The 24,199-nt window shown below is 40.4% G+C and overlaps 1 protein-coding gene across 1 annotated transcript; it reads left to right on the top strand.

Moving 5' to 3' along the window:
• Positions 1-13,998: 13,998 nt before the first annotated feature.
• pecam1a (platelet and endothelial cell adhesion molecule 1a) lies at positions 13,999-23,694 on the top strand. Its single transcript, XM_085403513.1, has 15 exons — positions 13,999-14,164; positions 14,268-14,291; positions 15,040-15,333; positions 16,359-16,655; positions 16,746-17,009; positions 17,148-17,429; positions 18,089-18,388; positions 18,482-18,760; positions 20,907-21,039; positions 21,147-21,214; positions 21,453-21,506; positions 21,941-22,030; positions 22,115-22,171; positions 22,854-22,876; positions 23,373-23,694. Exons 1-15 carry the CDS (start codon positions 14,113-14,115, stop codon positions 23,535-23,537), a joined length of 2,382 nt encoding a protein of 793 aa, XP_085259639.1. The 5' UTR covers positions 13,999-14,112; the 3' UTR covers positions 23,538-23,694.
• Positions 23,695-24,199: the final 505 nt, after the last annotated feature.

Consider the following 24,199-nt stretch of genomic DNA (forward strand, 5'->3'; position numbering starts at 1 on the left):
AATGTGTGCATGTGTACTTACACGCTAATACAGACAGACTGATAGATACAGTAGATACAGTAGACGGCAGCACATCAATTCATTTAGGCATGCAGACACGCTAAAGCTCAAACTGAACATCAGAATGGGGAAGAAAGGGGATTTAAGTGACTTTGAACATGACATGGTTTTATTAGTCTGCTCTGAGTGTTTCAGAAACTGCTGTTCTACTGGGATTTCCCCATTCATCAACCCATCCATCCATTTTCTTCCACTTTTGTCCCAGTGTGGGAGTCTGTCGCAGGAGTAACACCCCAGTATACCTGCCGCAATGGTTGCTTTGCTCACCACCGCAACCTCATTTAAAAGACACTTGTATTTATACCCACCGTTAGAGTGCAGGAAGCCGCTGCAGTATTCTCCTGAGCAATATGTGTCACCATTCAGTCACATAAGTGCTGCTATAGGAGGAGGAGAAGTCAGAACTGGAAGCCAAGGCTTTTAGAGTGTTTTGGTTTTTGCAAACTTTTCTCCCTCTGTATATCTGTATGTCTCTGATCTTCTGTACTGGAATATCATTCAAATGGTGGTAAAAACAGACATGATCGTACGCTTGTGTCTTCAACCCAGGTGCGGCGGCCACAGTGTATCCGCCAGTTTGCAAAAGTCAAGAGGCGCACGACCGGCCGACGTGCCACACACAATGTGAAATCAAAATCTGTGCAAGACACCTGCCACACGGAGACTTTGCCACACAAAGGCCCCATAACACAGAGATAGACAACTACTACACATTCACCAGACTCGATAATTTTGCATCTTTGGGATGTGGTGTATGTGCAGCTGACAAATCTGCAGCAGTGCAGATTTTCTTTTTTTAATTAAAGGTATTTGTTGGAGATTTAACCCTTTCAAAAACCTTGGAACTGCCACATCCGCATGTTTGTGGAGTACTATGAAGGCTTTACTATTACATATGTGAGTTTCTACAGTCATGGATGTAAACTTGGCTGTTGGGTGAGGCCATATTTATTGTGACACTTTTAACAGTCAACAACATTTCAGTATTCCTCTTGTTTTGCATTTCGGGGAGCACTTTAGAAAGCCCTCTGTTGCTCTGAGTCAGTTTGTATTTGAGCGGGTGGAGTGAAGCGGGTCTCTCCCTCCCCTCACACACACACACACGCACACACACACCCACACACATTTACACTTTCTATAACTCTAAATGATTCCTGAGCAGAGCTGGAGGAGCCTGAGCAATCAGAGCTTTTGATTACTCAGAGAAACTGGTCTTTTGTCTCTATCTCATGAATGAACATAATGCTCATACTGATTATCAGTGAGCTCTCCCAAATGCCCTCTGCTGCATGTAGGGACCACGGGGTATTAATGAGCTAAATACTGAGGTTAAACGGTTTCTTTAATCAGAACCATTATGATTAACTGAGGTAGAGATCCTCTCTCAGGGGCTGATAAAGTCACTCCAGTGACTGATGCGAGCAACACATAACATCAGGTCCAGTTGTGCATGCTTGTGTGTGTGCGTGTGTGTGTGTGTGGCTGATGTGTTTTTTGCTTGGAACAGCTGCAGTCCAAACTGAATTTCCAAAGATTGGATTTATAAACACTTCTAAGACTGGAGCACTAAGCAAAGGCGGCGAGAGGGATCGTGAGGCTCCTCGCCGCCTTTGCTCGTCATCACTATGCAGAGTCCTCCTGACTTTAGTGTGTCCGCAATTTAGTTCAATGATAGCCAGCATCCATGATATATGAAAACCACAGGTAACACACTCGTCTCTAGAGAGAGAGCTGTGAGAGGTTATCCACCGTTATTTGAGTTTCTTCCTGCTTTTTCTTGTCTGATTCACTAGGGCTTTAAAAATGTTTGTTAGATATCACTGATTTTATTATATTCAAGGCAAGTGCCCTACCTTTAGGCATGCTTATGAAAAATTTACCAGAGCTGAGGTAATCTGAACATAATAGCAAGTGTAAACACAACGAACTGTCAACTGGATGTGATTATGCTGATGATATATAATGAAATAATAATATAAAAACTGTTTAAAATGGGCTGGGATGCTTGGTAGCTGAGGCTGAAGGCTATAATATAAATGCAAAGTGCATTTTTGTCCTTTCTGGTGTTATGCACAACTTTAATTTACAAAAACACCGGAACAAAATCGACAAACTGGACAAGGAAAATGTCCAAATTGTTAGAAAGAAAGCAAAATGTGGTGAAGCATTAGCTGTAGTCGCAGGCTGTTGAAGCTTCAGAGGTATCTCAATCAAAAAGCAATTATTTTTGAGGCCAAAATGTAAAAAAAGAAAAAGAAAAAAAGGAGTGGCTTGGTTAGGGGCCAACTTTCATTTTAATATTTTGATGTCTATACATGGTTGTGGCCCTCTCTCTGCTTCACCAGGATCAGCAGCAGAACAACACCCCTGTGGTTTCACTGCTTAAGGACACTACAGCGGGGTGGATCTAAAGTGAGCTTATAAACAACCTAAGAGGACTGGGAGAAAGGGGGGAATAAGGCTCGTGTTCAAACCAGCAGGAGAACGCAGGAAGTCTTGGATCCAGGTTTTCATGGGGAGTTAGCCCACAGCAGAGAACAGCAGCCCCCTGTGGAGATTCAGATGGAGCTGTCTCCAGACTGCATACCTCGGATATGTAGTGCTGTATCGGAGAAGCGGACTGGCTGTGCTGTGATGCACAAGCCCATAAAAGCTCACTGTTAATGTTGTGCAGTACGGAACAGTGAGCATGACTTTTCTCCGTGTCCCCTCTGCTTCGTTGTCCTACTGTAAACCCGCTGCTGTACCAGGGCCTGGAGCATTGTCTGATTCTTCCCCAGCAACCCTGAGAGAGTTGATGCAGAGAGCCTGTCACAGTCAAGCTTCACAGATCATTTATTATTAATTCAGCAACTATGAGGTGGGTGGAGTGAGCAGGACAAAAAGCCACAGAGAGAGGGTAGAAGGCAATTGTTAGGCCTGTTTAGCCAAAAAAATATAAATGGATGTGAGAAGATTTATTGCAAAGACACCAGCAAGAATTTTATAAAGCTATCTAAATAAATAAGTGTATCCTTTTAACAGACAGCTGCTGAAAGGAAGATGGAGGTGAGCTTGGGCATGAGGTTGTGTAGAGAACAGGTAGCCTCAAAGCTTTGCCTTGTAGCTACATGCTTCCTGCCTCCTGCAGGCTGTTGTGCCACAGGCAGAAACATCTCCATGTCATAGCTCATCAGCTGTGTTCCCAGTCTCAGATCAGCCTGCCCACTATGTGGTGCAGAAGTTCTCTGGGGTTTTTTCTGCCTGCACTCTGTCAAAACACACCATGCCAGTGAGGAGAAAACGGGAAGTAGCTCTGTGAAGTCAACATGGTCAGGGGCAAAGTCGGGCAGTAAGATCTAAAAACAAAGACAAAGACGGATGGATGGATATCTTTTTTTATACAGTATAGTATATTATATAAATTTTTCTGTTCCGCTTTTTTAAATATATGCTCCTCAAAGAATTAAAGAAACACTTTGAAAACACATCAGATCTCAATGGGGGAACAAAATAATTCTGATATCTATACTGATATGTGTTAGGAATGCTTGCCACGTCACTTGAGGGAACTAAGAATGATCCGCCTACAGAGTGCTGAATTCAAAGACATTCCTAAAATCAACGTGAAAAAATGATGTTGTGAGCTAGTCCACTTTGGCAAAATTTCATCGCAGGAACTCAAAATGGTACTCAGGAGTTTGCATGGCCCCCTATGCATCTTCTCCCAGAGATGAACTAGGCCAGACAGTCTGAGGTGCCTCAACGTCTCAGTGGTGTTCTATTGGATTTAAGTCAGGCGAGCATGGGTCCCAGTCACCGGTATCAATTCCTTCATCATCATCTGGGAACTGCCTGCATACTTTCGCCTCATGAAGCTGGGCACTGTCATCCATGAGGGGAACCCAGGACACACTGCAACAGCGTAGGGTCTGATAACAAGTCCAGGTATTTCATCCTGATACCCAGTCATGGTTTCAATGTCTAGCCTTTAGAGGTCAGTGTGTCCCTCCATGGAAATGCCTCCCTAGATCTTCTTTTGATTATTTGGTTAGAGACATTCACACCAGTGTCCTGCTAAAGATCATTTTGTAGCTCTGGCAGTGCTCATCCCGTTCCTTCTTGTACAAAGGAGCAGATACTGTTGAGTTAAGGACCTTCAACAGCCCTTTCCAGCTCTCCTAGAGTAACTACCTGTCTCCTGGGACCTCCCCTATGCTCTTGCGACTGTGCTGGGAGACAAGGCAAACTTTCTGGCAATGGCATGTAATGTCATGAGTCCAGGTTTTCTAGCCAAATGCAAAAGTAGTGAAAAAACCGTCAGAAAAAATGTCAGTTTCCTCCACCTGTAAAACTATGTCTTTTTAAGACAGGGGTGTCAAACTCCAGGCCTCAAGGGCCAGTGTCCTGCAGGTTTTAGATGTGTCCTTGATCCAACACGGCTGATTTAAACGGCTAAATTACCTCCTCAACATGTCATGAAGTTCTCCACAGGCCTGGTAATGAACTAATCATTTGATTCCGGTGTGTTGACCCAAGGTGAGATCTAAAACCTGCAGGACACCGGCCCTCAAGGCCTGGAGTTCAACACCTGTGTTGTAGTGACTCCCTCTGCTACTTAACTGACCAGATCAATATCCCAGAAGTTAAACTGACTTGATGCTTTACTCTAACTAAAATGTTCCTTTAATTTTTTGAGCAGTATATCTGAAGCCGATTAAAATCAGGGCCTGCAGATTCTTTTCTTCAGAAGTGAAACCAATTTTCATATTTTGCTGTAGAGTGATTTACAATCCAGCAGCATTCCCCACAGGCCTACATAAACCAGAAGTCGACACTAGCTTTTTTTTGTTACTCATCTTCCCATTTCTCATTCTCTTTAGAGCAACATGTGTTATGGTGTAATTTACAGCAGGAACTCATTATCTTCATCACGCTCAGTCTGAAACGCTTTGGAAAAACAAAAATCCCTTTCTGCGCACACACATAAAGCCCTCTGTGATCCATCATTGTTTTTCACATGGATAAATATTCTTTGGTGAAGGCAATGCTGTTTGTGTTTAAAGTGAGATGTAAACATTTATTTCAATACCATACAGTGCCACTTCATTTCCTTTCTCAATATGCTCGATGCAGCACACAAAACATGCATCTGAAGTATAAATCAACCTAATGAAAATAGACTGGATATGTATTTTTAAGAATTTGGGTAACTGATTATAAACTGGAACATACGGGGCAAAGTGTGTGCTGTAACTACTTTTAATTGTGTGTTTAGCTTTATTTGTTTTGGTGAGAGCTTAGTTCACATTCCCAGGAAGTCTGACTCAAAAGTGCATCCCAAGGGTTGGAGGGTGTCAGGTTCAGTAACCTGAGGATCTCATTTCGCTTTTATGCAGATGATGCGGTTGGAATGCTGCCCCTCCCTGAGCCTGGCTCTGATAGAGATTTCTTCCTATTGAAAGGAAGTTTTTCCTTCCCACTGTGGGAATTGTTAAGTTTTTCTCCTATTATTGTAGGGCTGTGTTACATTGAATTGAACTGAACTGAATTGAATTGAATTGAATTGAATTGAATTGAATTGAATTGAATTGAATTGAATTGAATTGAATTGAATTGAATATGGTAACCCAAATGCTAACCCAGGCCCCAGAAACGCTGATTACAACGCTGTGTGTTTATTTCAATTATTTTATCTTGGGGTCAAAATGACCCTGATTGGGTTCATTATATAAATTCAATACACATAAGGTTTACTTCACATTACAAGAAAATTAAGTAATACCAGAGTCACAGAATAGTAAGTTAGTTGTTAAGTAATAACATGGATGGTACTCAGGCTAAAAGCTGAAAGTTACATTAAATAAGAGTTTAGTTTGTCATTTTACAAAATATGCAAATTAATTGCAAGTTTGCAGTAATAAAAATCATTGCATTTTAAGATTAGCATTAATTAGATAAGTGATAATGCTGTGAAAATAATAAAGTTTTGCTATAATTATTATTTTTGCAATGTGAGTAAAATATTCTTGGAGTCCCCGGGGAACACAGGTGGTAGTCTGTGTACATTGAATAAATGAAATGCAAGCACTATAAATCCCAGAGCAAAGACATCAATCACACCCTAAACCTGGACCCATAAATAGCTCAGTGGTACTGCCGCCATCAGTCACTCTTTTCAAACCAGCACACTCATTAAAGAAATAAAAACACAGTAAACACATGCAGGCAGAAGCTGACGTGGCAATTTCCCAGAAAATCACAGTTGTTTGGTTGCTGTTAGTGACGTGTAGATGGCTGCTTTTTCAGACAGGCATCTTAAAGCAGAAAAAACAACTAAAATGTAAAGAAAACAAACATCAACTTACATGTATTGAATCCCTGCAGTGAGCACCATGATTTCCGTACACCGCGAGATTTAGCTCGATGTTGTCAGGCAATTTGTTCTCTGCATGTTCCACCAGGTTGGGCTATTCTCTACTATGCCCTATGATGAAGCCTTGTGATGATTGCAGATATATCTACTGCTGAGTGATGGGCATGCATGTTTGCATCATCATCCATAAATTATTACAAACCAGTTGTCCACTACTTTCAGAGTGAGTCATATTAGATATACATTTTAGAATTTAAAAGAAAATGCCAGCACTTTGAGCCAAAACTGCAAGTTAATGTTATTAATGTTATGCATAATGCTAGAATTATGTCTATCACATTTAAGAAGGATTGAATTGAAGGACAGAATGGACTTTGTTAGGCCAGCAGAACAACATAATCAGTTTCCCCTGTTTTGAATGCTCCAAACCAATAAGTCTCTTATTTAAATGATGATTAATAAGAACAGTATGTTAGATGCTAATGGACCTGCTTCCAAATGCTGCATTGCGTAGTTATGTCAGTTGCAACTGGGCCTAATACAGCAGTAGAGGGTCTTCTTTTGTTCTGCTACACGTGGACAAATAAATAACCTGAATAGAAACTTTACGTGCAGAATTCAGGGTTTGCCCGATTAACGGCATTTTATTAGACGAGAAGCCTGTGCTGAAATATCAGGAGGGTTATAAAGGTTAGACTGCCTCTGCACCAGTGAGGGCTAAAATATCTGTTGTTATGATGGGGTGAAAAAAAATGAATGGTACTGTGGAGATGGAGATAAAGCTGGGGGGATGCGCCGAGTTTTGAATCACCTTTTTTTTCCTGTTATTCTTCAGCACCTCATAGTGGTCAAAGGTAACGACTGCAAGATGATCCACATCTCATAATGAAAACTGTTCTTTAAGTACAAATGCAATAACCCTGAGATATTTGCACACCAAACAGTCACATTACCATTGCAGTCTGCGACTTAATGCACTTCAAATATTGCCTGTGAAACTGTATCACTCTGTTACTGAGAGAAACCCCACAGCCCAAGGCTTTTTAATTGATGGGGACAGCTGCACCATTTGTTAACAGATGAATACTTTTATCCACCTGACAGAACAGCAGAAGAACTGATCAATATCCAGAGTTGTAGCCATATTCAATTAATATCACATCATATTTTCTTATGTGTCGTATTTATCCCCGAATTACTAATTTGATGATGAACTTCTTATATAAATCGTTACTGTGTGCTCTGCTGCTAAAAATCTTCATCTCTGAGTTTTAAGCTGAGGTTACTGAGCACTGGATCGAGGATGAGTTATAAAGTGGCACGTCATGTTGTCAAAACACTGTCTGTTTAAGAGATTTGGTTTGTTCCCACAGTTAAAAAAAAACAGCACATGACATTAATAATGAAAGAAAAAGCCGCAAGGTAAGGGGGCAAGAGAAGCAAAACATGGCCTTTAGGTTCTTGCATAATTTTTGATGAGCTTTTTGTTTTAGTTGGACTATCCAACAGAGACGCAATGCTTTCTCACTTCCTCACACAAAAAATTTCATTAAATTATTTTTACAATAAACAAACTGATAAGATGAGGAACACCCTGTCAACACCACCACTCGTCTCTGCCAGAATGTCTGTCATATGTTCCTCCTGAAGCTGTGTGTTATTAATCTTACGATAGTGAAACACCTTTACCAGAATGTCCTCTGGACCACTCAGCCTGCTGCTGCTCCAGATTCATACTTCTGTGAGAACCCACCCCACCGATACAGGATATTTTATAAACTGATTTTCACTTTTCTCTCTTTTTTCTTTTCTCCTTTTCAGATAAAGGACAGTGACTCAAGCATTCTGTTTAATAAATAGTAGTTTGTACAACTTTTACCATTACAACAATTAAGGTTACCCAGCTCTATTCGAAAAGTACGCTATTTTTACATCACATATCAAAAAGAGCTGCTTTTTTGCAGGAAGTGGATATTGTTCTGTGCACTCTTGCCCCTTGATATTTTAAACTCCTCAGCAAGACTCATTGAAGGTATTTTTAGTCACAGATGACGCTGGGTAGTCTTTGACATCGTGCTGTGCTTGAATAGACATCACAAATTTTTAACAGCTTTCAAACAGCAGGAATTTGAATAACACTCATAGTGTCTTCCTTTTTTTTACTTCTTGTGCCAAATTCTTTGGTTCCTCGCCAGGTGGATACAGAAGCAGTCACAACCGCAAAAGAATAAACTACAATAATAATAGTAATAAATGAATAATAATAATAATAATAATAATAGCTAATTACAATGAAGTGTTTATGAAAATAAATATTAATTTGTGTAAATTTTGGCCCAATTTTCAGCAAAATAGACTCTGATGCTAAATATAATTTAGGGCATTGCTGCTTTGTGATTCAAATGTATTAAGTTACTATGCTAACTGGCATGTGGCTAACATGTGGCAAACACAAAAGTAGCATTGATAGTACTTAGCAAGAAAGCTAAAATGAATAGATCACAAGACCTCAAACTCTTCCACTAAACTCAAATGTCATTGTTTGTTGAGGAAATATTGTTAATTCAGAATAAAACTCGTGTTCTAAACGAGGTGTACTACAGCTAACAGTGCTTGACCACTGAAATCTAAAAAATAGTCAAGGACTACAATCTCATTGGCAACAGTAGGCTATTTCCTCAGGAAGCTAGCTTGGCTACAGATTTTTTTTAAATATGTTTCTGTAATTTTGTAGGCACATCTGTGGCCCAATGACAAAGACTGGAACTTGACAAACTGAGAGAGGAGCATTTACTCATCTTTCAGTGCACGTACGTTACAGATAAACCTGTACTCTTTGATAAAATACCGATGGGTGTCAAGCACGCTAGTCAAGCTGCTTGTGACTCAGTTTTCATGCTGAAGGGCATAAAATCTTGCAGATCATCAAGAATGAGATTTCGTACCAGATTGGTCAGGGGCCGGATTAACAATGACCACCAGATGCTGTTGTCCAACAGGATCCCGGTGGAAAAAAGAGAATTGAAATGGGGAAGGCATGTTAGGAGGCAGTGGGAGAGAAGGGCTGGAGTGACAGAGGAGGATGCAGGGTGAGATGGAGGGGCACCCCTGCAGGAAGGAGCTAAAAGAGAAGAAGAAGAAGACTCCGGCTAATGCATATTGGAGACTGCCCTCTGTTCCAAGATGAGTTTGGTTTCTGGGACTTGACAGTCCAGCAGAAGCAATGGCATTCAAGTGATAGTCAGTCATTAGACAAGTTTTTTTACGCAACAATGGAAAGACCAGTTTTATTGAAGAAGGCTGTTTTAGCTTATTATCGTTTTTTTCTTGCAGTACTCCACATTTCCCCCAATGTTCTGCCCTTCAGTAATGTCTTTTAGGATGACAGAATTTGCGGTATGTAAAATGTTGAGTAATCCACTGACGAACATTGACGTATCCCTGAAAAAGGACATGATTATTCTCGAGCAGGTTACAGCCATAGCCCTCAATCATCGATTCTGTGCTCAAGAAGGTGACCCCCAAGAGATCTTTCCAGCAGTGGACGTCCCAGTAAATTCGTGCAATGCTCAGAGAAACTGCAAAACCCTCAAGATTTACATATCAGACTTTCAGTTCATGATAGTACAATTAGAAAAAGACAGAACAAGTGTGACTTTTCTGTAAGTATTGGCAGAAGAAGCCTCTTCTCTCCAAAAAGAACATGGCAGCACAGCTTACGTTTACAAAGTTCCACCTCCAAACGATTTCTGGACATCTGCCTTTTGGACAGATGAGACCAAAGTGAACATGTTTGGTGCACAGTATCGTGTTCGAAACAAATGATTTGATGTGATTAATCACATTACCCTGTGATATGTGCATGATTGCCCCATAGTAACCTTACAGTCAGCTTTTTACTCAGTGATCCATCACTAATAAGGCTTTTTTCTTCATGCACGCCTCGTGTTTTGACACGTCTCAGCGGAATATGAAGAACTGAACCATAATACTGTTCATCACACGGTGACCTCGGTAGCCACGGCAACCACAGCATCAGTGGTGACCACATTTGCATGTAACATTGATACCACTGACAATGGGGAATGAAGATAGGACCCAAAATTGAACACAAGAGGATTATTTGTTCATGCAACCGCGGTCTTTGTGCTGACCCTCCAATCTGGAAACTGTGGACACGGTGTATGAAATCTGGATAGGAAGAGAAGTGTTTGACTGTGTGAATTGGTCATTTTTGTTTGTACCATTACAGAGCCTATTTCAGGCAGTCAGAATAGGAAACTTCAGAAAGATCTGGCTGTGATCTACTTCACTGTTATGAAGAAAAACCAAACATGTGCTGCTAAGGCCAAAAATGAGTTATCAGATGCACAAAATTAAAATAACGCTCCTTTAAGAAAATATCTCACTGACTGAATCAAAATATCTGAATTAGTCTCACTGGGCTTTAAGCTATCAGTTTCCCAGTATAAAGTCAGCATGATTTCAGATTGCAACAGTGTGAGAAGGTGAAAGAAGATGAAATCCTGAAGCCACCAAAGTGAACACCTTCCACCACCTGTCTATACATCGACAGGTGGTGTCTATGCCTACACAGGTGGTGGTCCAAAAAGGCTGTCTAAAAAAATATGAACAGAATTGGTGACAAAGGGCAACCCTGGCAGAGTCTGCCACCCACCAGTAAAGAGTCCAACTTATAGCCAGCAATACAGACTAGATTGTAATTAAGAGAAAAATGGGCTAAATAATTGATTTATTATGAAGCATTAAAGCAGTGCTATAAAATGTAGGAATTACATAACTGCTGCCCCACTTGGGATGTAGGTACTTGTTGTTTTCTGGGACGTATGGCTGGATGTTCTGTTGTGGTCGCTGACCCACTCCTTTGGTGGGCCTCTTCCATGTTGGGGAGGGGGGACTGGTAGTGCCTGGAGCCATGGGACCTTGATCTCGACTCACAATGGGGTGGCCGACCTCCAGCAGAGTCGGCTGCCCATCAGCTCTGGTCCTCTGAGACTCCTGCCCTTTAGCAACTGGCACCTTATCTAGGGCCTTCCTCCTTCTCCTGCTGGGATGGGCGAGCAGATATCGCTAAGATGTGTGGCCTCAGGTCTTCAGGACTCTTGGGGCTGCAGATGGCCCAGATCTCCTGGACCTATCTCTGTCTGCCTCTGCTTCCCACCTCTTCCCACCATCATTTTCAAGTACTCTGTTTCTGTCTCTCACACTCATACTAAAAAACACCTCACAAGAAGATTATTGATTTATGTACCTGAGCATTTTCAAATTTTTGCGTTCCAGGTACTGAATGTTTGTTCTTCTTACAGGTGCTTTCAGATCATTCTGATTCTGATTGCAAAAGCTGCCAGACGGGACAGGATTTTTTAAAAGTGTGTTTCTCTTTCATTTTTTCACATTCAAAGACATCCAGATGTGTATTTTTCCAGCTGTAAAGAGGTGTTTCTCATCAGCTGAGCGGGGTCCTTAAATTCTTCAGTTGTCTGGTTTGGAGTACATTCGGTCTTCACTGCTGTTTGCACATCAGTGATTTCAGCTTGAAGCACTAGAGGGCAGACTTCAGGCAGCAGCGCTGCGTGGAAACTCAGTGCCATCTGGCTGTGATCCGCTTGAATGTGAGAGAGGCTTTCACTGTTGCCTCCACATCAGGAGATATCAGTTTCATTTTCCATTATTTAAGATTTAATTGGTATGATATAACATGAACCCTTTTGAAGGCCTCCATACAGCTGATATGTTTTTTCAGGTCAGTCATCTTATTAACACTGTGGGAAGTTATGCAAATGCCCAAGGCTTTGTTGATAGCACAGCAGAAACAAAGCATGCAGACTACAGCATTCATATTTGTTGGAATAAGCTGCTGATTAATTTTTTACTCCAGGAATAAAATTATAATCATATTTTCAGCATTGGGACTGTAGTGTCAGTTCTCCTCTCTCTCCCTTCAACAGACTCTGATTACAAAACATTGGGCAAAAATCCATCTAAGCAGAGATTCCCAGAGCTCCCTCACTGCCTCCTACAGCTTTTCTGGGCAGGACACCGAGGCATTCCCAAGTGATACAATATGGTATGAAAAATAATATTTCACACAAGGTATCACTTCACAGTGCCGATGTTCCAAGCTTTTGTTCAAATTCAAGTTGAAAGCTGATAATATCAACTTAATTTATTACTTTGTACATCAAATGATATTTCTCTCTGAAACTTGAACTTAAACCTTTTATAGGGGCTGTATCACACTGTTTTGTCATATTATTTGTTAGACAATTCAGTTAATTCGGATAATTAAAAAGAACTAAACAAGGTTTAGACGTCCAGTAACCAGAGGGGAGGCCAAGCACACAGTTTACCACTACACCCAGTTAACTGTTACTGACTGTTATCCAAGTGAATGACTGTTTGTTTGTTTAGTGTCCCTTCTGAAGGGAGGGAGTATGTAACTGGTTCAGTTTGTTTGTTTGTCCATCTGTCTGTGGGTTAGGTCCCTGAGTCCACAGTTTTCAAGATATCATTTTGAATTTTTTTCTGATGGTAGATGCCAATAACAGCTCGAGCTGATTTAATTTAGGAGAAAATCAGGTAAAGATCAAGGTCACATCAAAACTGAAAATCAGTTAAACTTTTATAACTCACACTATTTGGTTGGGAAGTCTTTGACCTTGACCTTCATTGTTAAAGGTCAAAGTTGACCTTGAAGAAAATTTTCAAGAAACCATACTGAGTACTCTGTTACATGAAAAGGGACGGAGAGAACTGTAAAACACACTTTATATATGTTTAATACGACGCCCTGTGACATAACAATGACACCATAACAGGCTAACCTCATCATACTGTAAAAAGCATTAGAAACTGTCAGAGTTCTAGTATAGCCTTTGCCCTTCGAGTGCATGCTTACCAGGCTGTAAACATGTTTTCTGAGAGTTTATAAAGATTGACTCATTTTTCTTAAGTGGTCACAAGAGAAACTCATGCTTTTGATTCTTCCTGCTTTGCGTAATTTTTACGCGCAACAATAACTGAGGAAATGACAAGTATGGTAACTAATATCAAATGTCACGCTGTCAATCCTTTTAAATAATCTGGATAAATGAAAGTAAAATGGCAGTTTATTAGAAACGTAGACAAACACAAATCCAGTGATTCCAGACGGGGCTCTATCAAGTAAATCGAAATATGATTAATGAATGTCTAGTCACATCAGCACATTTTAAACACATTAATGTGCACATAAGAATACTTGAGGACAAAACTCAGGGGATTCAGAGGTTAATTCTATCTGAAGAACAACAGCGCACGCTGTCTTTACTGTTCTTCGACATGGTCGTCATTAATTAAATTATGCTAAAAAGAAGCCATCATGTCTGTGTTTTCTACACCCCAGACCTTTGAAGGATGTGAGAAGACTAAAAAATTGCTTCTTCCTGTTGAATTTTTCTCGTCATCATAACAAAAGACAGGGCAAAGTAAATGGTACAGATCCTGAGGAAGTAGCAGCCACTTCCTGTTCAGTCAAGCGTGCCCGATAAGACATTCCCTTCAGCACCACTGCCTTCTGTTCACTCCACCTCTCCCTAAGTAAAAAGTCCTCCCTGGTCTGGCTGTGACTGCCCTTTCTGGCCTCTGTCCTTGCAGATGTATTGTAGTCTTTCAGCGGTAAACCACCTTCACCCAGGATGGGCTGCAGACCCCCCGGCTTGCTGTTTCTGACTAGCCTGCTACACATCTGTAAGAACCCAGACTGAGGATGAAGGATGTTACTATATTATAAACAAAATCTCCTGATTTTCACCTGATTTTTTTTTTTTCTTCCACTCTGTGTGACTTACAGGGCATTGTGCTGGAGGACAGGGGTGTAAGTATAACTGCATTACACGCCTGATCTTATAATAACTAGTGCAGACTCCCCGGTGTAGTAGCAGTTACAGTCCTTTCTATATTTAACAAAAAAGCTGTTTTCACACAAAAAGAAATTGATTTGTCACAGGCGATGCTGGGCCATGTTTTAATCACCTTCAATTTGAATAATATGACATTTGAAAGCTTTCAGAAGGCAATGCAACTAGGTGCCTATAAAGTTGCCACGATCTTAGAAGACCACCTTTCCTCTGAAATAAAGAAATAACACCCGTGTTTAAAAAATGTAATTCGATTCTGGTGTCTCTGAAGCGTCCTTATTAAAGTGGCACCTTGTTGATTTAAACTTTGAAAGCGCTGGGTCATCATCATTCAAAGCTAGGCTCAGGGTTTGTTATTTACAGCACTTCACATCCCAGAATCCAGATTAACAGCAATTGGCTACCGTGAGGATGTGGAGTGATTGTTTCCACTTCCACTGTGCTGTTGTCGTGGAGGGAAAGCAGAAGTTTGAATGAATCCACATGGTTTTCCAAGGGGATGTAGAGGGTCGGCACTGTTTACTGAGGTGCTTTCCTTCCTCCATCAGTTCCTCTGTGCACCCGACTGATGAGCAGGAAGCACCTTTCCATAGTCTTAACCTGGCGCTTGTGCTGCTGTTTAGGTCTTTTTTTTATGTTTGTTGATTATTTCTTTCCCCTTCATCTTCTGTTTCTGTGTCTGTGTGTGATATTTGTGGACTACAGCATACACCATAGATACTGTTCGCCTCACAATCGAACCCAGGAACGCAGTTCAGACCGGGACAGCAGTGAGGCTACGCTGCCAGGTCAGCGTCAGTCACAGCAACATCCCTAACCTGATACACAGTTTCCAGCTCACACGGGACGATGTTCCTATCTACACCAACAACGCCACGGAAGACACGGTCGAGTATAAGATCAACCCAGCCAGAGCTGCCGACTCTGGAAATTATGAATGTCGAGTCTCAGTCAAGAACAAGGCCAAAGCCAGCAACAGCCAGAAACTGGATGTGAAAGGTACAGTTACATTTACAAGTAAAGGTCTGGAGATTATTCTAAGTGTGACATTTGCATTTGGAAACTGTTTTTGTAAAGCCACAAAATGCAATCAAAGGAGCTCTCAGCACAAACAAAGCTTATCATCTTTTCTTTGCACAAAATGTATTCATCAAGGAGAATCAGAGCAGAAGGAACGCCTAAATTATCAGTTTTTCAGCGTGAACAAAAAAAAAGTGTGCAATCGTGGATGATCTCAGAATTTTTTCTGTGTTAAAAACAAATAGCCTGCAGCGGCGGAGCCAATCAGCTTATCTCAGCATAATCACGCTTTTAAAGTTTACTGAAGACAAAATTGAAAAGAAGGAAGGAAACCACAACGAGAGGAGGCAGCTGCAGTAAAGGCCAACTCCTAAGAAGGAAGCCCATTTCAGGCGGGAGCTGCCTGTCCAGCGTCCAATTACATTTGAGCCCTTAAAAACTGGCAGCTGTTTAGGGAAACTGTCGCACTTTCTACACATTTTATATGAAATGAGTTCAACATCTGAATCTTGATTGTTTGATGTCACACATATCCAATATTTTGTCTAAAATTGAGCAAATTTTCTAATATTTCTGGATCTAACTACATATGCACTATATTATTATATATATTATTTGAACTATAATATGAAAGCAATATGAATAGTAGGTTCACATCTGTAGTAATGTGGTTGTTTTGCTTTGCTTATTTTTTATGACTATAAATAAGATATATACTTCAAAAATATTTTGCAGCCCCAGACTTTTTTCAGTTTGTCACCAAATTTGTGAGCTACAATCACACACTGGCTAATGAATGTCTTCCCTCAATTGTATTTTGGCAGTAGAGCTTCTCACGTCCAAGTGCATGTCTCGTACCCCCTTTTCTTCCTGCCTGGCAGCTCCATCTTCAACATCCCTTGTCCTCCTCTGCAGATGCTCAAGCCTTTGCAGCCTTTCTTCGCTAACTTTGTCCAACATTTGGAGAAACTAATATACTTAATATACCTGAATGTGCTTTTCAGGCTTGCAGACCCCGACCCTGCATTTGACTACTTCATCGCCCTATGAGAACGAGGAGTTTAAAGCCACCTGCAGTGCTCCAGAGGAGAAAGGAGCCCTTATTTTCCAGTTTTACCAGAGCTTTAAGACCGGATCCCCTGAGGTCATAAAGCAGCTGTCACAGGGGGGCAACTCATCAACGGCTACACTGAGACTGAGTCACATCGGAAACTGTATCCTCTACTGTGACTATGAAATCCGTTTGGTTTCCGGGAACCAAAAGTCTAACAGTAGCAAAAAGGTTGAACTCATAGTCAAAGGTGAGTCGATCGAATGTTGTTATGTCACAATGAAAAGCTCTGAGTGCCTATGGAGGAGTGTGTCTGACTATTCTGGATTTTGTCTTGTAGCACTCCACATCGCCCCCATCATAAATATACTTCCCTCCAATAGTCTCTCTGAGGGTGATATAATTGAAGTGGTCTGCAGAGTTGTCAATCCTCCGAGCAACACTGAAGTGTTCTTGACAAAAGACAAAGTGATCCTCAAGCAGGTCAGAGCTACAGCCCTGAGTCATAAATTCACTGTACGAGAGGATGACTCTGGAGAGCTTGTGTGCAAAGCAGAGTGGGGCAGCGTGCAGAAAGAAACCTCGCGAAGAATCACAGTCAGATGTAAGCATCAATTACTCTGAATTTTTCAAACATGGCATCATTTTTTTCATCTTATCAAATTAAATCGAATCAAAAATAATATATATGTAAACATAAAGATTGTATGAATCCTTAATTTTTGCTCTCTAATCCCAACAGCGCTGTTTTCAAAGCCACAGCTGACTGTGGAGCCCACAGACATAGTTGAAGGAGACCACTTCAAATTGACCTGCTCTGTTAGCATTCTTGATTCCAGTACGATCAACAATGAAACCATGCAGTACTCCATCTTCAAAGATAACACTGAAGTCGCAAATACTGCCACGTATGTGACTGTGGCACAACTTTCTGCAAGTGGCAACTACACCTGTAATGCCACGTCTGATTCTCTGACACGCACTATTGTGAAGGAGAGCCAAAAACATTTCGTCAAGGTCAAAGGTGAGTTTAATCCAACCGAAGTTTTGCTGTTGTCACAATAAAGATGTGGGACATGTTTCACTTTGTTAGCCATGCACGTAATGTGTCAGCCTGTTGGTCCGTTTATTCTGTTGGTTTAGGCTTAAGTGTTACATTCAACATCTATTTAGAAGAAATTTGGAGACATTTCTGAAAATTCTGTGAAAAAAAAAATGGATTCACTCCTCTGATGACACCATTAGCCATTTTCGCACAGAGGTGCATCTAGGAATGCAAACACCTGACTCAGTCAGATCACACTGACTGACCTTTTCTTAAACCAAACTGAGTATCATCTGTAGAGAGAACGTGCGGGAATCAGACCCTGTCCTGATCTATGCAACAGGTGAGAAACCTCCTCCTAAAATAGTGCACAGTTCAGTGTGTGCAGAGTATGAAAACAACTATCAGGTCTATTTTTGTATTGAAGAAAAAGGTCATGAGATTCCCATCATCCTCAACTGTACTTTGTGTTTTGTTTCAGATCACACTTGTTAACACACTATACGGTGATGGGGAACTAGCATAAGAGGATGAGCGTATTGGCATTTACCTGGAAGCCTTACAGTGCAGCATCAGAGTTCCCAGCATGGCTGTAGACTCACAGTCTGGTTTAATGCTATCTTATTCTCCATTCCCAGTTCCTGTTTCAGAGCCTGTGCTGTCTGTGGTGGGAGGTACGCTGTTTCTGGGAAAGCCCTTCCAGTTGAGTTGTTACAGTCAGAGAGGCACTCTGCCCATCAAGTACACCCTGTATCAACCTAGTAAACCAATCGACATAAAAGTTGTGAGCAAGCGCGGTGAAAAGGCTATCTTCAACCTCACATCCATCACCCAAATATCGGACATAAAAAACATTCTTTGCCATGCAAAAAACAGTCGACTAAAGCCTCCCAAGCTGGGAACAGGAGAGCAACTACTAAAATCGTCCGACATCATAGGTTTGTTGGACTGATGACCATGAAATGAATAAAACTGATATAAAACATGTTGAACCCAAGTCTAACACGTTTGTTTTTTTTTCCTCTGTGAAGAACCTGTGTCAAAACCACACTTGACCACTGAGCCCAGGATGGAGGACATCTCTGAGGGTTACAACATGACTCTTGTCTGCTCTGTTCAGAGAGGTAGTTTTCCCATTAACTTTACCTGGTACAGTCTGGGAAAAGGTTTCCTTGATTCTAAGACCTCCAGGAAACTGAAAGAATCTCACAGCATCAGCAATGTCAAAGGAGATCATGCTGGAGGATACTTCTGTGAGTGCACAAACCCAGCTGCAGAGCCCAAGCAAAGTGCCATCATCATAATTGGAGGTGTGTGTTTTATCTTCAGTTAAATGTGTGTGTGTGTGTGTGGGGGGGGGTTAACATCAGCTGGACTTTAAAGATATGTGATGTTGAAAAGTGAGGACATTCATGCTATTATGAGTGCGCTCGCTTCCTCCTGCATTATCAACAAGCAACCAATTCGAAGCAATAAAATTGTCGTTCTTCACAACCACTGACAGATTTTGAAGTTAACAGTATGGTTGTTTTTAATTAATATATATTCCTCTCTATTAAAATAAGTCTTTTATTAACATGTTTTCAATTAAATTAAATGCATTTTATTTATATAGTGCCAAATCTTAATTGTCACCTCACGACACTTTATATTGCAAGGTATTGTAAGGTAACTCCTCTACAATAATACGGAGAAAAGCGCAACAATCAGACGATCCGTGGTCAGCAAGCAATAGTGGGAAGGAAAAACTCATCTGCTTAGTTAGGGGTGAGGAAGACAGGACACAAGACATGCTGTGGAAAGATTAGGAATGACTAGTGAAAAGAGGTAAGTAAAGAAGAAACATGGTGTCATGGGAAACCCCCAGCAGACTAAGCCTATTGGAGTGTAGCAAAGACAATAAACTCATTTTTTTTCTGAATTCAGAAGCAGGAAATTAGAAGTCATCTGGAACTTTATATGCATAAGATTTTCCTTCAGTTTTACTAATTGGAGTGTGTTATCTGGTTTCATGGATATAGTAGATAGAGTTGGGTATCATCTATATACCAATGAAAATGCATGCTGTGCCTTTAATAGTACTGTCTAAAGAAAGCCTGTATAATGTCATTAGAATTACAGGCCTAACAGGACAAGCATGGAGATGAGTCCACTATCCGAGGCCATAAAAAGATCATTCTTAACTTTCTCCAGCGTTCTTTACTTTCCTTCTTGTTATTGTGGAAACAATGCACCGTCATTCAATTCAATGTTATTTATATAGGGCCAAATCACAACAACAGTTGCCTCAGTAGTTTTTTAATGTCTCCAATTGTATTTCAGCTGTACATGCTATCGTTGTTTTGACACTGAATACTGTGTTAGCTGTTTATGGATACAGTTTGCTATGAAATACTTAAGAAATCTAAAATAGCTGCTGGAATTTCTATTCATTTACACTAAGAGTAGCCTAAGAACTTATTGTACAAAGTTCTCAGGCTACTCTTAAATTCATCTTAATTTCTTCTTCATGTTATCAAGTGGTAAATAATAATCTAAATATATCTAAGAAATAACTACAACGTTTGAACATATGAAGTCAAAAATAATAAATAAATGCTTAAATTATTTTCATTGGGGATAAAATGAGTTGCAGTGCTATGCAAGTCTTGAGCCACCTCTCATTTCTTTATGTTTTGCAAGGAAATGGGAAATAGGTTCAATTATTTCCAAAAGATGTGCAAACATATATGCAAATACATAATGTAAGGCAAAAGCAGAAGCAAAAGGAAATTTCCCACGCGTGGGACTAATAAAGGTTATCTTATCGTATCTTTTTGAAATACATTCAAAGCTTAGGGCGTCCGGGATCATTGTCATGCTGAAAAACAGAGCTGTTTCCAGTCAGAGGCTGTTCACACTGCATTACATGGTGGATCAAAATGTTTTCTGTGTTCATAATTTCATCAGTTTTAGTCCCAGTATTATTGATCCCCAACACCACTGGCTAAAATGCAACCCCGACACCATCATAGATCCTTCACTGTATTTTACAGATAGCTGTAGACAGTCACTGTGGCTTTCCTCAGCCGTTTTTCACTGTTTCCCTTCCTTGAGAATGGGAAGCAGGGAGTCACCCTTCCACTTAAATCATTTCTGATGAGGCTTCAGTAAGCAGTAGATGAGTTAACTGAAGCCTCATCAGAAATTTCAGATTTTTTTCTGTTTCTTAAAGACATGAATTTCAGATACTGTTCTTCTGCTGTGCTCCAATTGTCCAGTTTCCTAATTTTTTAAGGATAGGGTGCTAAACTTCACATCTGATATGAATATATAAATAAATAAATTGATTATGCACCTGTACATGCACTCATGTGTGACATTTAAACAACTTTAAGCCAAAATGAGGTTTTGTGAGTCCATTTTATTGCTGTGTTTTGTAACTAAGTAATGACTTTAGTCACATGTATTCTGCAGTGAAGATGGCTGGCTGGAAGAAAGGTCTTATTGCAGTCTTTTGCCTCCTCTTCGTAATGGCCATCATCCTCTTTCTTTTCTACAAAAAGCGTCTCCCCAAATTAAAGAAAAGACGCACCGGCACCCTATCAGTGTAAGTAGCATTTCTCGTGTTCTTATCAGTATGTTAAAGGTTAGTTACCAGAGTATGGTTCCCATACATCCTCCTGTTGAACATACTTTGTGTTCACTTTGTTTTAGGAAGGCAGCCAGCACCAAAGTAGAGCGAATGAGCCTCACCCAGGCAGAGGTCAACGAAGCCGCAAATGGTACAGCTCCTTATGCTGATGCAGTTTCATTTAGCACCAAAACACAGTCTTCTCAAGGCGCTTTATTTTGTAAAGTAATAACTATACAATAATATAGAGAAAACACCAAGAATCCTAACATAAAATTATCCTAAATATATATTAAACATGTGTTGTCTTGACTGATTTTGATGTTAAAGCAGGAGAATGTATCAGTTACATCACTGAGATCTGTGCCATGTTTATTCTCCCTGTGCAGCAACTCCAGGCATGATGGGGAAAAGTATTTGGAGTGAACATGTATCAGGCTCGGGTATGTAAAGTACTTATTTATTGGTAGCAACTCATGAAATCTCATGAAGATTCAAAGTCAACAATACTTTAATTCAAAAGGTTTGTTTCCCGTCACATAAATCTAAAGTTTGTCCAGTAAGTGTGCTCTTCTGGGCTTTTTTGTCTCTTTTTAATGAGGAAACATCTCACCCGGTGAGACAGAATGATTAATCAATGTGTTTCTGATTTCTTTTAGAGAAAAACTGAGATCATTGGCACAAAAAAATAAGTTATACCACGTCAGCTACTCAGACATTGTTGACTTTTCTCTCTTAATGCTGTTTTTGAAAAAGAAAATAGCAAAAGAACATATCTTTGTCATTAAATATCATGTCATACTATTTTTTTAAATAAAAATAATGAAATATTCCAATATGCAAGTAATTTAAGTTTGCTCATTTCACTGTGTTGCAGAGTCTGATGACAACTGTAGTACAAACACTCTAGAAAAGCCAGAAATTCAGTACAAAGAGGATCAGCTGCGACAGGCAGATCCCAGCAGAGGTGAAAGATTATTTCTGAATTTTAATAAGTTGTAATTTGACTTTTTAAAGCTCAGTCTAAAATATTATATCTGTTCCATGTCAGTTCCGGTGAAACAGGGCACAGACACAGTACACGGTGAAGTACGCAACTCCCAGCAAGGTACGACTAACATCCTGCTCCTCACACAGACCCCTTTTCTACTACACGGTGAGAGAAATCAGGTCATTAGATTAAGAAAAAAAAACGCTAGCAACAGGAAACAGGATCAACCCCAACTGTAAACATCTGCATTGTTACTGAAAGAATGTACCATTAAAACAGAAGGGCCAGTCCCTAGGTGTCCACTTCCTGCTTTCGTCAAAGAGCACTTCCTGTTGTTGCAACAGACTCATACAATGCTTGCATCTGTTAAGGCTAAGTAAGCAAAGTGCTTGATTGTTTGAAATTTATTGTCCATTGTTCAGTTCGGCTCCTAATAATATAATATTACTTAATGAGTGATACAGCACAATTCAGCTCAGTTTTATTTATACACCACCACATCCTAAGTTAAGTCATCTCAGGGCACTTTACATAATCCGAGTTAAGAACTTAATGTATTATATGGAGAAAGCAAATGATCTGGAGTGAAGGGTTTTTGTGCATGTGTCTCAGGAAGCAGCTTGTCTAAAAAGACATGAGCTTATGAGAATGATCAGTATGAATGTGTCGGATGTGATAAGCTGCCTGTTTCCTGGGAATAGAGAGCTGTTCATGGGAGTGCTGGAAACTAAAACAGCCCTCATTTAATCCTCACACACCTTTTGTTTCCTGAGCTTGTCCTCTGGCTTTGTTTTTGCAGGTGTTCAAGAGCTGGCTGATGCTGTAAGTGTGAACACGTCATGCACATACACATACTACCAAGAGCTGCACGCACACACACACTCATGACTGTATTGTGCCTTTGCTCCGAGAAACATCTCACAGACAGAAACTGTACAATAAGTGGAAACCCAGTGGAGACACTTTTTATTGTTTGTAGAAAGGTAACTTAAAGGGTTGCATTTCATGTAATATAAAATTTGCAGGAAAAAAGCATCTAATGTAGCTGAGTAAAAGGCTCCAAATTTGCTCATCACATTGAGTTAACTCATTAGGAGGAGTAATATGATAGCAGCTCTCAAACCTCCTCCATCCTTCTGGAGGAGCTCTCCAGAGTTTGTAGAAACAATCCTGATGAATGTCTCATGTTATCGCTGTATCAACTGAGAAATAATAATCTTAATAAGTAAAATCACTAAACAGTACCGCACGTACAGTCAGCATTTAACTCAGTGAGCCAATGAAAATAATCGTTCATACAACCTTCGTGTTTCAACAGGCATCTGTGGAATATGCAGAACTGAATCATGATACCAATCACCAAAGCGACCCCAGTGACCATGGTTACCACAGTGACCCCAGTAACCATGGTTACCACATCGCCAATGATGACCAGCCAAATGACAATAGTGTTAGCATTAACTGCGCTAACAACGAGGAATGAAACCCTGACCAGATACCACTTTGTTTACCAATATTTGTTCCCGTATTTATCCAGCTTGTTCATGTGGCTCAGTCTTTGTGCTCATATGTTTTTTATCATGCTTTGGAAAAACAATCCACACTGTACATGTACTTGCTTTGTCCTTGTTGGCTAAATACATGGTTTTGTTAAATAAGTCTCTCTATTTTTGTCAATTTTTTTAATGAAAGAAGAAAACACATTCAGATGTGCGTCTTTTGAACTGTAAAGAGGTGTTTCTCATCAGCTGAGCAGGGTCCTTGAACTCTTCAGTTGTCTGGTTTGGAGTACATTCGGTCTTCACTGCTGTTTGCACATCAGTGATTCCAGATTGAAGCACTAGAGGGCAGACTTCAGGCAGCAGCGCTGCGTGGAAACTCAGTGCCATCTGGCTGTGATCCGCTTGAATGTGAGAGAGGCTTTCACTGTTGCCTCCACATCAGGAGATATCAGTTTCATTTTCCATTATCTAAGATTTAATTGGAATGATATAACATGAATCTATTCAAGGTCTCCATACAGCTGATATGTTTTTTTAGGTCAGTCATCTTATTAACACTGTGGGAAGTTATGCAAATGCCCAAGGCTTTGTTGAGAGCACAGCAGAAACAAAGCATGCATGCAGTATGCATTGCGGTGTTTGG

The sequence above is a fragment of the Rhamphochromis longiceps genome, linkage group LG4 (genome assembly GCF_057381845.1).
Source record: "Rhamphochromis longiceps isolate RC_006_pf linkage group LG4, R_longiceps_female_GT1.1, whole genome shotgun sequence".
Taxonomy (NCBI): Eukaryota; Metazoa; Chordata; class Actinopteri; order Cichliformes; family Cichlidae; genus Rhamphochromis; species Rhamphochromis longiceps.